General features: G+C 52.6%; 1 protein-coding gene across 2 annotated transcripts in view; it reads left to right on the forward strand.

The window, feature by feature from the left end:
* The window catches only part of ASCC2 (activating signal cointegrator 1 complex subunit 2), a 41,103-nt gene extending 25,094 nt beyond the window's left edge, over positions 1-16,009 (forward strand). For both annotated transcript variants that reach the window (XM_014787003.2, XM_014787004.2), the window contains 7 exons: positions 1,530-1,744; positions 2,892-3,011; positions 9,340-9,433; positions 9,526-9,656; positions 10,226-10,328; positions 11,601-11,680; positions 12,989-16,009. In XM_014787003.2, coding sequence (XP_014642489.1) covers positions 1,530-1,744; positions 2,892-3,011; positions 9,340-9,433; positions 9,526-9,656; positions 10,226-10,328; positions 11,601-11,680; positions 12,989-13,160 — 915 coding nt within the window. In that variant the 3' untranslated portion in view covers positions 13,161-16,009. The remainder of the gene's footprint in view (positions 1-1,529; positions 1,745-2,891; positions 3,012-9,339; positions 9,434-9,525; positions 9,657-10,225; positions 10,329-11,600; positions 11,681-12,988) is intronic.
* The last annotated feature ends 953 nt before the right edge of the window (positions 16,010-16,962 follow it).

A 16,962-nucleotide genomic window follows, 5' to 3' on the forward strand; every position in this document is an offset into this window, starting at 1 on the left:
GCTGCTGGTCAGCTCCATGCTGCCTTTAGAGAGTCCCAAGCTGAGGGCACGCTGGGCCGGGTGTGAAGAGACAGCAAGTCACTGAAGCTATCAAAGCCTCAGTTTCCCTTCTATAAAATGAAGCGATGGAGGGCTGGCCCTGTGGCCTAGTGGTTAAGTTCAGCACGCTCTGCTTCAGTGGCCTAGGTTCGCAAGTTCAGTGCCCCGGTGTCGACCTACCCCACTCGTCAGCCATGCTGTGGCGGTGACCCACATACAAAATAGAGGAGGATTGGCACAGATGTTAGCTCAGGGCCAATCTTCCTCAGCAAAAAAAGAAAAAAAAAAGAAAATGATGGAGCTTTTTCCACGTGAACCCCTTCTTGGGGCTCTCCCCTAAACATGCTGGTGGAGCTGCTTTGGTTGCAGCTGGGAGCAATGCCTGATATCACCACCTGGCCTTCCTGGAAGCCCCTCCATGGGACTGCAGGGCTCCACTGAGCAAGTTTGGAAACCTCTGATCTAGTGTTTTCTCTCCAGGCTTTTCCAGAACTCTCTGGAAAAGTTGTGGCTATACTGATTGGCCACTGAACCTAGGACTCTTCCCTGTGTGTTGGGAGTCAGCATGACATAAAGATTATGACCACACAGTCTCCGGGGTCGGGCAGCTCAGGGGTGTATCCTGGTTCTGTCACTCACCAGCTATGTGGCCTTAGGCACATCACTCACATCAAGCCTTGGTTCCTCATCTGTAAGTTGAGGATAGTTGCTGTCCCCGCCTCCATACGGTTGTTGGGATTTCCAGAGCTGCTGTGTGAAGCACTCTGAGCCTGCCTGGCCCTCCATGCTCCGTTAACAGATGCTGCTCTTCTTGCTGTCAGACCCCAGGCCCCCTGACTCTCGCAGGGTCTTGAAGAATGACAGCCCCCTCAGCCTTTTCCCACTCTCTTCCCCGTTTGGCTTCTTATCTGAGACAAGGAGGGTTCTTATGGTTGTTGTTTTGATTTATGAATTTCCTTAAATGAAAAGCCTAACAAAATTGAGCCACATCGAGCAATATATGAGCTGAAACCCCTTGTTGAAAAGAATATAATTAAAAGGGAGCATCTCCATATGGTCCAGGTCTGGTGGTTGCTGTTCCCTCCAACATCAGTGATCAGTTTGTGAGAGGACCATTTAAGAAGAGCCCAGGCTGCGCCAGGCACTGTGCTTGGTGCTTTGTGTGCATCATCTCTTTGAACCATTTGAAACAACTTCACGAGGTGGGGGATACTATGCCCATTTTATAGGGAGGAAACTGAAGTTCAGAAAGGGGAAGCACCTTGCCCAAAGTCACTCAGCCAGTCAGTTATAGAGCTCCCTCTTCCACAGGGAAGGAAATGGAGGCTCAGAGAGACTTGAATCACTTGGCTAAGGTCCCACGGCCAGGAGGGGCAGGGCTGGGTCTCAAATCAGGTCCCCTGACTTTGAGTCCAGTGCTCTTTGGGGCCTGTCGCCCTATCACTGGCCTGGCCTAACCTTCCCCTCCTTCACTCTGGCTCTTCCCACAGTGCATGGGGGCAGCCGCTGCTCTGGGCACCCCCATAGGTGGTGTGGAGCTAGACTCACTCATCTCCCAAGTGAAGGACCTGCTGCCTGACCTTGGCGAGGGCTTCATCCTGGCCTGCCTGGAGCACTACAGCTACGACCCGGAGCAGGTGATCAACAACATCCTGGAGGAGCGGCTGGCCCCCGCTCTCAGCCAGCTGGACCGCAGCCTAGACAGGTGGGAGGAGGCTCATGGCATCCAGCCTGCTCAGGGCCCTGGCAGGAGGCACTCTGGAGGCCCTTGTCGGGGGCCCTTAGCTCCTTCGCCTCCCACTCTTCTTGCCCTCGTGTCTCAGGACTCAGTTGCTCTCTCTCCCCCACAGCAGTGTTTCCCAACCATGTAAACTAATGTCCTCTTTGGGGAAACATAAAAACCTTAGTTCCCGCAGGAGGTTCTTACATGCCCCCTGCAGGGCAGAGTGTGTGCCCAGCTGGACATCCTTGCGTCACCTTGTGGACAGACCGATTAGAGACACAGGATGTGACGAAGGAGTTACTGAGCCCTTCAGAGCTCCAGAGTTGCTGGTCAGCCCCTGTCTTTCCACCTTCCTAGTGGATTCCTGGGGGAGGACAGTCAAAGCTTCTCACTTCCTTTGTACCTGCCCTTTCTGAGTTTGGCCCACAGCTTCCCTGCAGGCCCCGTGGGGCAGCAGGAACGAGTACATGATTGGGTGTTTCTTCCATGAACAAATGATGTTTACTGAATGAATGAATCAAGTTAGCTATGCCTTTGGACACGTTCCTCAGCCTCTCTGTGCCCATTTTACAGGTGAGGGCACTGAGGCACAAAGAGGTGAGTGACCTATGACCACCTATCTCAGGGCTGTTGTGAACATTAAATGAGGGAGGGAGCTTTTAAGAAACAGAAAGAGGGCCGGCCCTGTGGCTTGGTGGTTAAGTGCGCGCACTGCGATGCTGGTGGCCCGGGTTCGGATCCCGGGTGCGCATCGAGGCACCACTTCTCCGTTCATCCTGAGGCCGAGTCCCACATACAGCAACTAGAAGGATGTGCAGCTACGACACACAACTATCCACTGGGGCTTTGGGGGGAAAAATAAAATAAATAAAATCTTTAAAAAAAAAAAAAAAAAGAAACAGAAAGAAAACCTGTGTGAATAGCACGCGGGACCGAGGGGGAGCTTCATTTGAGATGTGGCTACCTACCCAGGCGAGGGCCAGGTAGGGCAGGTTTTAGATTGTGTCCAAGTGTGGCTGTTGAAGAGAAATGGAGAATCTGATGGATATAACATGGTAGGAGGAAGTGGGGTGCAGGTAGGCATCAGCTGGCAAGGCCCCCTTAAATTGATTTCTATACCGCCCCCCAGACAGCTGAAGCCAGACCCCACGCCCCTGCTGACGTCTCGTCACAACGTCTTCCAGAACGATGAGTTTGACGTGTTCAGCAGGGACACAGTAGACCTGAGCCGGGTGCACAAGGGCAGGAGGTGAGTACAGTGGGCCGCGGGGTTCCAGGGACCTCAACTCAAAAGTGCAGAGAGAGGGCCGGCCCCATGGCTTAGCGGTTAAGTGCGCGCACTCCACTACTGGCGCCCCGGGTTCGGATCCCGGGCGCGCACCAACGCACCGCTTCTCCGGCCATGCTGAGGCCGTGTCCCACATACAGCAACTAGAAGGCTATGCAACTATGACATACAACTATCTACTGGGGCTTTGGGGGAAAAAAAATAAATAAATAAAAATTATTAAAAAAAAAAGTGCAGAGAGAAACTAAGGGCTCTGTCTTTATGGATCTGGCCCGAGTTTCAGCTCAAGGCTCCCTTGGCAGCCCGGGACCTGTGTGCTCCAGCAGGCGGGGACAGGTTCTCTAATAATTATGCTTTAGGCTCTGACTCTGCACTGAGTGGTTTTTAGTAAATCCTCGTCGTTGACAGCAAGAGGCCAGAGGGGCCAAAACTGTCCCCTTCTTCTCTTCTTCTTACATCTTTGAATGTGTCCACCATCGAATCTCTGGATGGGAGAGCTGAGCAGAACTTCCCTGAAGCTGCTCCTTGAACTGATTTTGTCCATTCTATGACAAAATGAGAAAATTAAGGCCCTCTACTGAGTGAGCTTTTCAGAGAGTGAACGTATTCCATCTTAAGGCCTTTCTACTTATTTTTACTTTATGTCCTTCCTACTTTTTTGACATGGAAAAGTCCATTCATAATTTATTCATTCATTCAAGAAATATTTACTGGGTGCTTATGGCATTCTAGGCCCTGGATATATTAGGTGTTGGGGATGTAGTGGGGAGTGAAACAGATACGGCCTCTGCCCATGTGGAGTTTGTACTAATCAATTCATCAAACAAGCAAGGTAAAACTGCAAATATAACAGGTACTACAAGGTAGAGGTGCACAGACTTCCAAGCCTCTGGTAGGGGCTTTGATCCAGGCAGAAAGTCTTCTCTGAGAAAATGACATGGGACTAAGAGTGGAAGGATGGGGAAGGGTCAGTTCTGTGAAGCGGGGGAGGAGAAGCTTTCCAAGCAGAGTAGACATCAGGGACAGTGGCCCCAAGGCCGTGGGGAGCATGGCGAGGGTCCCATGAGCCAACACATTTTATGTTTTGGAAAGATCCCCTGGGTTTTTAGTGGAGACCCGTTGGAGGGGCCAAGAGTCAGCAGCGATGGTAGAAAGTACGACATAGAGAATGGCAAAATAAGACGTTGACAACACTATGCTAGTCCCCCAGAGTTCTCCTGAATGATGTTGGTTCATGGAATCCAGAAATTTGGGAACTGCTGGACCAGTACAGCCTGCCCTTTCCCCCATCATATAGATGGAGACGGTGAGGTTCAGAGAAGGGAGGGGACCTCCCCATTCTTGTGATAGGAGCCCCAATGGCAGAAGTGCAAGCTGCTGCTTCAGTGAAGGCCCTGTGCTCTTCCACCCCCCAGGGCTGTCCAGTTCTGGAAGCTTGGCTGGCCGAGGGCTTGGGGAGTGCGCGCAGGGCGGCTATAAAGCCATCTGGCTGGCTGGACAGGAAGCAATTACAAACTGCTTAGTCACACGCATTGCAACATCCTCAGATCCCAGGCCGGAGATGTTATCCTGTATGAGTGGCCGCTCTTCCAGGCCAGAATGATCCTCTGCAGCTCCTGCTGTAGGGAGAGGGGCAGACAAGGAGGGCTGTGCCCCTGCTCATAGGGCGCTCCAGGCTGCCAGGCAGAGAGACAGGGTGGCAAATGTTTACTGAACTCTTTGTGCTAGGTAGCCCCGGGGCTGGGGATTGCAAAGAGGCAAAGCCTCCGTTCATGTGTTCATCATTTATTATTCATTCAGCAAATATTTATTAAGCGATTTACTAGCGCCAGATCCTGTGCTAGATACCAGGGAGACGAGGTGAGCAGGGCACCCAGGCCTCGGCCTCAAATGGTGCAGAGACCCTGGGAAAGACTTAGACTGTTAAACAAGCAGCAAGAGATTGGGATGGACCATACAGGGGCCTCAGCACAAGGCAGATCACACTTGAGTTGAAATGTGTGTGTTGTTAAATCAGATAGGATGGGCCGCCCTGTGGCTTGGCGGTTAAGTGGGCGTGCTCCGCTGCTGGCGGCCCAGGTTCGGATCCCGGGCGCGCACCGACGCACCGCTTCTCTGGCCATGCTGAGGCCGCGTCCCACGTACAGCAACTAGAAGGATGTGCAGCTATGACATACAACTATCTACTGGGGCTTTGGGGGGAAAAAAAATCAGATAGGATGCACTCAGTGACTCAAGTAATAAGGAAATCTGTTCCCTTGCATGACAAGGAATGGCAAGGCAGCGCAGTCTAGGCTTGGTTAACCCGTGGTGCAGCCTCACCATCAAGGATGCATCTTTTCCTTCTCTCGGAATTGGTTCCCTCGAGGCCACTGGGCAGCTGCAGCTGTTTCAGCTATGACCTCCAAAACTGACAGCACCTGGAGGAAGTCTGGAGCAGGTCTTCTTGTAGATCTCTTAGAGACCGGGAGACCTTTCCCAGAAGTCTCCAGATTCCCCTCACATCTCAATGGGGGAACTGGGTCACAGGGCCGAGGTCCAGGGCTCCAGGTGAAGGGGGAGGGTGGAAAGACCTGAACAAAATGAGGGTTTGTTAGGAGTGGAGGTGAGGTGGAGGGTGGCTGTTGGGTAGACGCCATGCACATGTGCTACAGGTATGGTCATTCCTCCCCCCATCCACGGGGGATATCTCCCAAGACCCCCAGTGGATGCCTGAAACACGGATAGTACCAAACCCTATATATACTATGGTTATTCCTGTACGTACATACCTATGATAAAGTTTAATTTATAAATTAGGCACAGTAAGAGATTAACAACAACAACTAATAATAAAATAGGGCAATTATAACAATATACTGTAATAAAAGTTATCATAGATCTTAGCAACCTCAGCATACGATTTTTTTTCTTTCCTTATTAAGTCAAGAACTTTCACCTTTTCAATTAAAGGAAGTTCTCCCCAGCTTCTCTCTGGCATATCTGAATTGCCAGCATCACTATTCTTGCGCTTTGGGGCCATTATGAAGTAAAATAAGGGTGACTTGAACACAAGCACTGAGATACCGTGACAGTGGATCTGATAACCGAGACGGCTACTCAGTGACTAAGGAGCAGGTAGCGTATACAGCATGGATACGCTGGCCAAAGTGATGATTCACGTCCAGGGCAGGACAGAGCAGGAAGGCGAGAGATCTCATCACGTTACTCAGAATGGTGTGCAATTTAAAATTTACGAATTGTTTATTTCTGTAATTTTCCATTTAATATTTTCCGACTATGGTTGGCCGTGGGTACCTGAAACCACAGAAAGGGAAACCACAGATAAGGGGGGACTACTGTATAACATAGCTAAATGAAGGAGGCAGTGCATATGAGGTGGGGTCCCCTAACTGCTTTGCACTGAACAGTGGTGCCCTGGAAGATAATAAGTGTTCTCCCTCAAAAAAGGTTCTATCGCCAAAAATGTCTGTGCACTCTGTCTGCCTCTTGGAGAGTCACAGAGCACATTAGCACATTAAAGTCTCTGACAAGTCCTGCAGTAAAAGAAATAGGATTCACTTTGTTGAGCCCAGCAGGTGCCAGGTCGACTTCTCCTCATCATCTTATTTCATCCTTACGTCATCCCTGGAGGCAGAACCAAGACTTGGCAAGGATAAGGGTCTTGCCCTGTGGTCACACAGCTCAGGAAGTAGCTGAGCAGACTTGAATCAGGAGACCTGTGTTCTGGCCCTGGATCTGCTGGTAGCTGTGTGACGTTGGGAAGGTTGCTCTGCCTCTCTGGATCCTCTGATTCCTCACCTAGAAAAGGAAGGGTTTATTGCCTCTGCAGGCCCTTCAGAAATTCAAAGGTGGATGTCACCCCCCAAGGGCCAGTTTGAGTTGAGCCTTGAAGGATAGGCCGGAGGAAGTGAGGAGGGGAAAGGTAGCCGAGCTTGAGGAGAGCCTGCGTGTTCTCTGGGCTCACTCGCATCTTGTAGGAGGCCAAGGAAGCAGCCTGCTCTGAAGACAGTCTCCAAAGCCACTGCTACCTGTGTTTCCAGACTTGACTGAAGTTCTGTCCCTCAGATGGATCTTTTCCCTGCTAGTTTTGCCCCTGATTTTCTTTTCCTTCCTGCCTCCAAATGAGGTCATGGGGCCAAAGCCACACCTCCCTGGACAGGGTTCCCAGAGCACCAGGCTCCACTGTCTCTACCTTTGTCCTCTCCCAGGGCCCACCTGTGGTGGCCAGAGTTTGCCAGGCTTCTCTGTCTGGCCCTGCCAGGGAGCCACTTAACCAGAGGCCACACAGTGCAAAAGAACAGCCCTGCTGCCCAGAACTGGGGACAGGGTGGACCAGGAGCCGTGAGAGGTGGCAGAAAAAAACAGTGACACCTCTCATTCATCCTTGGTCCCCTGGCCCAGCACGGGTCTTGGCACCTAGCAGGCCCTCAGGAAATGTGTGTTGAATGAATGAATGTACTCCTACCAGTGGCACCAACCACCTGGAAAAGCTTGGGCCCCTTTCATTTCCTGTCTGCCTCTTTCCAGCCCCCAACTTGGTAAAGGAGGCCAGGTGAGGGCCAAGGCCACAGTCACAGGCCCCTTTCCTGGTGAGATGTGAAAGATTCCTGTAGACCAAGATTTTTCCCTGTCCAAATCAACGCCCCCACCACCATAGAGCCTCCATTATCCCTTCTTCTGACCCTCAGCTAGACCCCCTGCACAGAGTTCACATCTCCTTCCTCTGTGTTTCCAGGGCGTGCTTGCCTCCGTTTAGCACATTTCACGTTGGCTGCCATTTGCCTGTCTGTCACGCCCCCTAGACTGAGTTCCATGAGAGGAGATCCATATCTTACTCTTTTCAGAATGTCTCCCCAACTCAGCCTTAGTACCCTGCCTGGCACATAGTAGGCCTTTAATAAAACTGTTGAAGGAAGCCAAATCCTAGCCCACCACACTGGGGGCTGCAGTGCTGACCTGCTCTCAGGCAGACAGCCCGACAGACTCAGGCGCCTGCCCCTCCCTGTACCAAAAGCCAGTTAAGAGAAGATTTTTATGGAAGCTGTGTAGGGCTTTGTGCCTCTTCTCTTTTTTTGTCCTCCCCTTGATGCATTCCAGAGACCTGATTTCACAGCTAAGCTGGATTTTCTTGCCTGGCATCTCATATTGATTTTCCCCTGCAGGGCTAGAAACTACATTCCACCGGCCTGTCTATGTGTCTGACAAGCCAGGTTTTTCTACAGAGTTGCAAAGCCACAAGTAAGAGGCCTGAGTCCCCACCACGGCTGTGCTGCAGCTCACTGTGGTCCCATGCATGTCCCTCCCCTTCCTTCCACTGCACTCGAGTTTCCTCACCTGCAATTGGACAGGAGTTGAACTTCTAGACTTTTCCTGCCAATGCAATCTGACGTGGAAGATTGAACTGCAGAACAGATAGAAGGCTAGTGTGGTGAAGCGGGGTGAGAGGAAGATGCCAGGACCCCTCCTCACTCCTCACTCCCAGAGGCCCCCTAGGGCTCCCCTGAGCTCAGTAAGAAAGCCACATGTGGCCTTGCTCTTTCTTAAATTTTTGTTTGTTTTAAAAGACTTAAGTAACCCCAGGCCCCTCCTAGGAGTAACCGTTGTCATTTGGTAGGGGGCTGCCTGACCCTGTCTCTGTGCATTTACATACATAGATATCTGTATGCCTATAGGAACAGAGAGTTGGTCTGGTTTGTCTTCTGCTTTTTATACAGATGGGATTGTACTGTCTATTTTTCCATAGCTTGCTTTTTCCCTCTGGAATAAGTCTTAGAATTCTTTCTCCGTCAGCACAAATAGATCACTGTCATTCTTGAGAACTGCCGCCCAGCATTCTGTAATACAGATGTGGCACAGGTCCTTTGGCCATTTCACTCGTGATGGACATTAGTTGCTTTCGATTTTTCACTGTTACAAGCAATGCTGAAAAGACAGTCCCTGATCAGGCATCTTTGTGCACACGGCCAGCGTTTCTCTAGGGTGGACGCCTTGAAGGGGTATTTCCTGGCTGAAGGGGGAGCACATTTGACATTCTAACAGCTGCTCCTGGGAGGCCTTCCAGAGTGGCTGGACCCAGTCACCTGGGCACCAGCAGCGGTGAGAGGCCCACCCTCCCACACCCCCCAGTGTAAAATGTGCCCCCCAATGCTTGAGATCAGTGTCTCAGTTTGTGCCGGCCTGCGGGGTGGAGAAGTGAGCCCAAGGTCTCTCCGGACCCTCACACCCTGCAGCCTTCAAATCCTGATGGTTTCCCTCCTCTCTCCTCCCTGTTCCCTCTTGATGCCAGGAAGGAGGAGAACACGCGGAGCCTGCTGAACGACAAGCGGGCGGTGGTGGCACAGCGGCAGCGCTACGAGCAGTACAGCGTGGTGGTGGAGGAGGTAGGCGGCGTCCCAAGGCCACGGGGCCCAGGCTGAGTGGGGGAGGCTGGCCAGCCCCTGGGCCCCTCTGGCCCACACCTCTGCCGTTGCAGGTGCCGCTGCAGCCAGGTGAGGGCGTGCCCTACCAAGGGGATGACTATGAGGATGAGTACGATGACACCTATGATGGCAACCAGGTGGGCGCCAACGATGCCGACTCAGATGATGAGCTCATCAGCCGCAGGTGAGGCGGTAGGGTGGGCAGAGGGTGGAATTCTGGAGGCAGAGCAGCTCTCTGGCCCATGGGCTCTCCCGTAGCCTCTTGTTAATACAGTTGGGGAAGCCAAGGCCCTGTTCACGTGAGCAAGTCAGTGGCCAGGGCCCAAACCCAAGCCTCCTTACTCCTAGTCCAGTGCTCCCTCCATCCCCAGCCACCCCCTTGGCCAGTTGGTCCAAGCTACTCTGAATGAGGCAGCATTTATTTGGTTTCATGCAGTAGCTTTACATTTTTTTTCTTAATTGCCAAAAACTTTTCCCAGTGGAACCTTATAGAGATTCCCCAATGTAGATAAAGCAGAGCTGCCGTGACCAGAGAGGACTGGAGAGCCCCCCACATTCCCCCTAAGCCCACATGTCAGACCCTGGTACCCTCAAGGAGTCTAGGGGCTAGCAAAAGCACGTTGGTTTTTCCCGGCCTCCTGAGCCCTGCGTGTCCTGGCGGGCCCCTCTCACTCAGCCCCATTCCCTCCTCCCCGAGGCTCTCTCTCCAGGTTTAATCCAGTGTTTGATCTCACTTTCTCTCTGAACCCTCAGGCCCTTCACCGTCCCTCAGGTACTGAGAACCAAAGTGCCCAGAGAAGGACAGGAGGAGAAGGACGAGGAGGAGGAGGAGGACGCTGAGAACGAGGCCCCCAAGGTACCTCCTTGGCAGGTGGCAGATGAAGGGGAGGGTACAGTTCTGAAGGATGAATCAAGAGCACTGCGCCCTCTCTTCCCTCCATCTGTCCTTGAGGCAGCCCCAGCATTATTGCCCGGGAGAAGAGGGGTCCCTTAGACCCCAGGATGTCTGCTTGGAGAGCTGTTGTCTGAGAACTAGCCTCCACTGCCCAATGGGGACGGATTAGAGACTGGGCCTCTGAGCTGCTGGATTCATCAGGCCCAGAAGCCTGGGGCCCAGGAGAAGGGCAGCTGTCAGCCACTGTGCCCAGGATGGCAATTCTTAAAATCAGAGAGGCATTAGAGCCCAAGGGCCCTTGGAGGTCATTCTGGGCTGGTGGGTTTGAAAATTCTGTTTTTTAGCAGCTAAACTTTTTCCTCAAATGAAATCTTCACTGGAACCTCATATAAAACAGATAAAAGCAGTGCTGCTTGGGTTGAATGGGGCGGCAGCTGGAACCCCTGGGTCCCCTCATGCCCTCCCACCAGAGTGACAAATTTACATGTGTCCGGGGCCAGGCCACCAGCGTGAGTGTCGTGGGCTGATGGAGACAGTGCCTGGTGGTGGGCAGCACACAGCCCTGCCTGAGGGGCCCCTTAGCACAAGCTACCCGGAGCTTCCAGGGATATCCCTTCTTCCAGGAAAGGGGTCAGCCCCAGTTTCTATGTAAAATCCTCCAGTTTTCAAAGGTTACTAATTCCCCTTGTTTTGTTTCCTTTTCGTTTTTTTAAACAGCACAGGCCACCACAGCCTGTCTGTGGTCCTTAGGTCACAGCTTTTCCCCCTGCTAGTCCAGTTGCTTTTCACTCTGGGCTCAGGAAATGGTCTTCAGGAATGGACCCTCCCACAGTACATTGCTAGTGGCACCAGCGTGAGGACGAGTCCGCTTCCAGGGGCGGCTTTCTTGGCTTTCAAGGCCCGGTGTGGTCTCTCGTGGTGGCCATTCCGGCTTTCCCCCCAGTGCTCCCATTTGTCATCATCATGCTCGAGCTGTGGCCACCCGCCCCACCGTGCCTCAGTCCCTTCAGCTGCCTCCCCCTCACGAAACTGGGAGGGACACAGGAGGGAGGCTTCTAGTGGAAACCTTAGACCATAGCAAGCCCGGCTCCATTCTGTGGTGTCGCCCTGCCGCACTGTGGCTTCCCCCCACTCCTGGCGTGGAGGCATCAACGAGATTCAGTCAGGTATAGCCTCACCACAGCTTAGGGAAGTGGGGCGGCTCATGCTTCTCTTCTCTCCTCCCCTCCACAGCCCGACCATTTTGTGCAGGACCCTGCGGTGCTGCGGGAGAAAGCAGAAGCCAGGCGCATGGCCTTCCTCGCCAGGAAGGGGTGAGCATTTAAGGAGCTTTTTCTGGTGGGAGGGAGCCCATCTGGGGAAGGCCCAGCCAACCACCCAGGAAGCCCACACATAAACCCTAAGTGCTTTACGTGTATTAATTTAGCTCTTACAACAGCCCTATGAAGTAGCTACTATTATCCTTATCCTCGTATTACAGATGAGGAAACTGAGTCCCAGAGACGTTAAGTAACCTGCCAAAGGTCACACAGCTAGTAAGTCGTGGAGCAAAGATTGAGCCCAAATGGCCCAGCTCTTGTAACCACACTTGTAACCATTACTTGATAGACACTGGAGCCCGACGCGTCCAGAGCTAGCTTGTGTCAGGCAGAGTGTAAAATGTGGGAGAGCCCAAACAGACAGGCACACATCCTTTATGGCTAAGAGAGGCATGGTAGGGACAGGGGCACTTGAGCTGGGCCCTTAAGGGTGGAAAAGGTACAAAGGAGTTTGTCATGTGAGGACACAAAGGCAAGAAAGCGCAGGCGTGGTCAGGGAGAGGGTTCTTTGGAGCGGAGCTGGGAACGAGTAACCAGAGACTCCTCTATTTCATCCCCCTTATCTTCCCAGGAGGAAATAGTCCAGAGGGGCCCAGTACCTGCCTGAGGTCCCCCTGCCACTAAAGGCCAAGCCAGGGGTGGAAGCCCAGTCCCCCATCCTGGCCCTGGGACTCCCACAGCACTGCCCACTGGGTGCAGGGGGCTCACCAAGGAGGGAAGGCATTTGGATCTCATTCTGAAGGCAATGGGGAGCCACAGAAGGTTGTTGAGCAGGGAGCAGAGCAATTCTGACTTCTCATCCATCCCAGCCCCCAGAGCACAGAGCTCTGGGCAAACGCAGCAATTGAAACGGTCTGAAAAGGTCCTAGGTCATGTCTGTGGGTGCACTTGGTCTTTGGAGACCCCCAAGCAAGGCCCTGGGGTGTAGAACAAGAGTATTATCTCATCGGTAGCACGTGGCCCTGGATGGAGAAGGGAGGGGACCATCCCCAAGCCCTCTTCCTTCTCCCCTTGTTGATAGTGGTGGTCAGCTCACTAGCCAGTCCTCCCCCACAGCTTAGCTAGGGCCCATCTGGAGGCAAGGCTCAGAGAATAGAAATCACCAGGCACAGGGCTGGCCAGAGCCGCATCATCCAGCCCCTGCCAGGCTCCATTTGTCCTCCCACCGGAAGTTTGGGACATGGGTGACCTGACCCAAGCCGTGTCCTTTCCCAGGGACCTCCGAGGAAGGCCGTGGGCTCTTCCCATCAGAGCCTCTTCCGGCTGATGAGTTCTTCTGGGGGTGGGTTGTTCCTCCCTCAGGTACCGGCATGAAAGCTCCACGGCAGTGGCCGGCAGCCCCCGGGGCCATGGGCAGAGCCGTGAGACAACCCAGGAACGCAGGAAGAAGGAAGCCAACAAGGCGACACGAGCCAACCACAACCGGAGAACCATGGCCGACCGCAAAAGAAGCAAAGGCATGATTCCGTCCTGAAGCTGCTGCGCTAGGGCCAGCCGGGAGGCAGTGGGGCCAAACCCGCTGGGCTCTGTCACCATAGCCTGGGGCCTCCTCACCAACTGGCCTCCTTCCGGGGCCCTAAGTTCCACTCCACCCCTCAACAGCCTCAGCTTTGCAGCCCCTAAGAAGGCCGCCTCGTCATGCACCAGCCAGCCGCGAGCACCTTCTTGTAGAACACACAGTGCCTTATCCCACAGCGGAGGAACCCAGGGGGCCAGCAAGCAGGCGAAAGGGACAGGGACGGAGAGCCCCAAGGCAAGCCCCCCAAACCTCATGCAGCAAGACACCACTTCCCTTTTTCCCTGGACGGCAGGAAACCTGTATATTCAAAAACATAAAACAGAAAAAGGCCTGCGAATAAAGTTTTTGACCCTTTGAAGCAATGATCCGTGATGTGCCCGTGACCCACTCTCCCTGTGTCCTATTCTTCAGTGACAGCCACTACCTGGAGAGGAAGAGGGCAGGATGATGACCGTGCTCTTTTCATCGACTTTTCATGCTTGCTTCTCGTTTTAATGCCTCCTGATGTGACTCTGCCTTGCTGTGTGGCCCTGAGAACATCACTCCCTTCTCTGAGCCTCTGGTCCCTGCCTCTGGAAGAAAGGGCTCAGAATGTGAGGCCCTGCGGTCCTTTCCATTTCTCATTCAGTCCCTACAACTTCCATCCTAGGAGGTAGGTACTATTTTCAGCCCCATAATACAGATGAGGAAGGTGAGGCGCTGAGAGCTGAGCTTGCCTGCCCAGGCCACAGCTGGGAGGTGGGAGAACAGGAGTTGGACACTCAGTCTGACCCCTGGCTTTTATAGGGTCCTAGACCCCTGTAGGTGGTGTCATCTCCATCTCATAGCTGGCCCGAGGCCACTTGGCCAGCAGCAGAGCCAGGACCAGAACTCAGTGCCTCCTGTTTGTGCTTTCACTCTATTAAATCCACAAAAATTGAAGGGTCGGAGACTGGAAGAAACAAGTGAGGGTGTCACTGCCAAGCCCTGTTGAAGCATGTGGGACTTGGGCCTAGTTCTTCCGAGCCCCCGCCCAGGCAAGGCCAGTCGGCTCCTAGCATGGCAGCAGCTGCCAGGCATCCCAATTCCTGGGATGCTAGGAATTGAGGAATTCCTGGGGGATTCCCCCCAGAATGTAGCTAATCAGTGGCAGATCAGCAGTGGAGAGTTTGCTGGCCTGGCCTGGAGTCCATCAGTGGACGCCAGGGGCCCTGCCCAGCTGGACCTTGACAAATCACCTCAGATGCTAGTGCAATTTATTTGCACGTGGTTAGGATGAGCGTCTGAAGCAGCAAGGCAGACAGGCTCTTGATGAATTAGTTTTGCTAGGTCAGCCCGCACAAGTGAAAATCAATAGCAATTCCTCTGTGTCGCGCCAGTTCTCTTGGTGCGTTTGAGATGCAGAGCAGATATGAGGGTGGTGTCCTCCCCTCCCGCTGCCGAATTAGCTGAGATCAGCCCTGGGGTCAGCCATCCTGACAGGCAGCAGGAAGACTCTGTTTCCTCCCGGAGGCATTTGCCAAGGACCCATCTCAGTAACTGGCTGTTTCTTTTCTCTTTCACTGAGCTCCTCAGGCTCAGCTCTTGGCCCTGGAGTGAAGCAGGGTGATATGGGGGAGCTCCCGGGCTTTACCTGCCTTACCTGTTGCTGTTCCCATGGCCCCTCTCACCTTCACTTTGTCATCTGCACCTCCTGACCACCCAGAGTGCTGGTCAGGCCTCACATGAGCATCTCGGTTTAAAGGATTTGAGAAGACAGAGGTGATTTTTCAAGTTTTCCAGAATGTAGTGCCAGGTCACACTTGGTCTCCCTTGAGGAACTATGTATTTTCTCATTTCACATCTTGAGGGCACCCTTTTGGGGATGCGTTGAAAACAGCTCAAGGGTCATCCAGAATGGTGCTGGTGGGCACACTCCTTCCCCTCTTGGGGCCTCAGTTTTTCCATAGGTAAAATGGGTACACTGGACCAGATGAATGGCTTTCCACTTGGTACCAATTAAATCCTCTGGTTTAAGATGGGCAATGGCAGAAGTGTTTGAAGTGGGGTGGGGGCCTTGAACCCTGCCCACTTGGTCACTGGGCCCCACCACCCCCACTGCTGTTCCTAAGCAGGAATTTTCTAAGTGCCTTCTCTGTACCCTGGCAGAGAACATGACTATCACAGGCATTTCCCACGAAGCTTTAAGACCTGTGCCTCCGAGAGGACTTAAGACTTGAGTGTCTTTGTTTCTAGTCCATGAGTGGCAATGATGGCGGCCGTGTTTGTCTGAACGGTGCTTCTGTGCCTCTGTGAGGTGGGTGGGGCAGAGCCTGTCCTTGTTTATAAATGGGGATCCGGGGCCCCAGGGAGAGCAAGTAACTTGCCCAAAGCCTGTGGCAATTTAGTGGCAGAGCCTGGAGGCAGATCCTTTCTGAGTGGCCCCGTTAGACAGCCAGGTGCAGTCTGGAAGAGTAAATGATTGGCAAGACCTGCCTCTCCCTGCCACACCAGGAGCTTGGGTTAAATAATACAGAGAGAGAAACGACAACGACAAAAAACAAAAGTAAACCCACCAAAAATGCAAGGGGGTTTTGTGGAGCACCCCCTTTAAATGATGTCAATGAAAACTTGCTAGCAACATAGGAAACTAAATATTCAAAAGAATAATTGTTTTTTAAAAAAGAATAAATTTGAAAGCAGAGTATATGATGATAATGTACCATGATTGTGAAAATGTTAAAAAAAATTTTACATTCAGACTAAATCTGGAAGGGAACATGCATAAGTGAAAATGATGGTGAGACCATGATGATATGAAATGATAATAAAAGCACTTACCATGGCCAGAGTTTCTGCTGGGCTCTTTTCTTGCATTATCTTGTATAATCCTCACAAGGTAGGTACAGATGAGAAAACTGAGGTACAGAGAGGATAGGTGACCTGCCCAAGGTCACACATTTAGCAACTGACCAATAGGGGATTCAATCCCAGGGTTGTCTCCTAAAGCCCATACTCTTAACCCCAAAACCACCTACCATTCCTCCTTTCCCCTACACCCACATCCTTGTTACTCCTGTTCTTACAAAGAAAGAAGAAAATACAAGTAAAATAGCTGTAGAACAAGAGGGTGGGGCATCCCATTTCATCAGGCCAGGCTGATGGGACTCCAATTACATGTATGTTGGACCATTTGGTATTGTTCCGGAGATCTCAGATGCTCTGTTCCATTTTTTTCACTTTCTGTTTTCAAATTCATTTGTCCTTTCCTCTGTGTGTCCAGACTGCCATTAAGCCCACTGAATAATTCTTCATGGTTGTGTCCGGTCTCGCTCCAGGGGAGGCATAGAAAAGGCTGGGAGTAGAGCATACTCAGCTGAGATGGGGACAGCAGAGCCTGGGGAGCACTGAGGCCTGGGAGGGGCCCAAGAGGCTGGGAAAGTTAAAGGGTCCAGGGTGAATGTGGAAGAGGGGTGGAGGGGAGGGAGTGAGCCAGGCCAGCCCGTGGCCTAGACAGTTGTCCAGATGTTTGCTGCCAGCCCTCAGGGCTTGGGGCGTGGACAGTCAGGCCAGCTGGGAGGGCCAAGGGAGGAGAGGACAAGTGCGTCCACTCAGCACACGTTTACCCAAGATCCAGTGCCAGGCACTGTACCAGGTATGTGTGAGAAAGACCCTACCCCGCCCTCGTGGAGTTCACAGTCCAAGGGGGATCCAGATGTTAAGACATTTTGGAAAATGATTAGTAACAGTTGTGCTAAATCCTAATAAAAAAATGAATGAACAAATGAGTAGGCCAGTT

This window comes from Ceratotherium simum, chromosome 35 (genome assembly GCF_057802395.1).
Source record: "Ceratotherium simum simum isolate JZ-2026a chromosome 35, ASM5780239v1, whole genome shotgun sequence".
Lineage (NCBI taxonomy): Eukaryota > Metazoa > Chordata > Mammalia > Perissodactyla > Rhinocerotidae > Ceratotherium > Ceratotherium simum.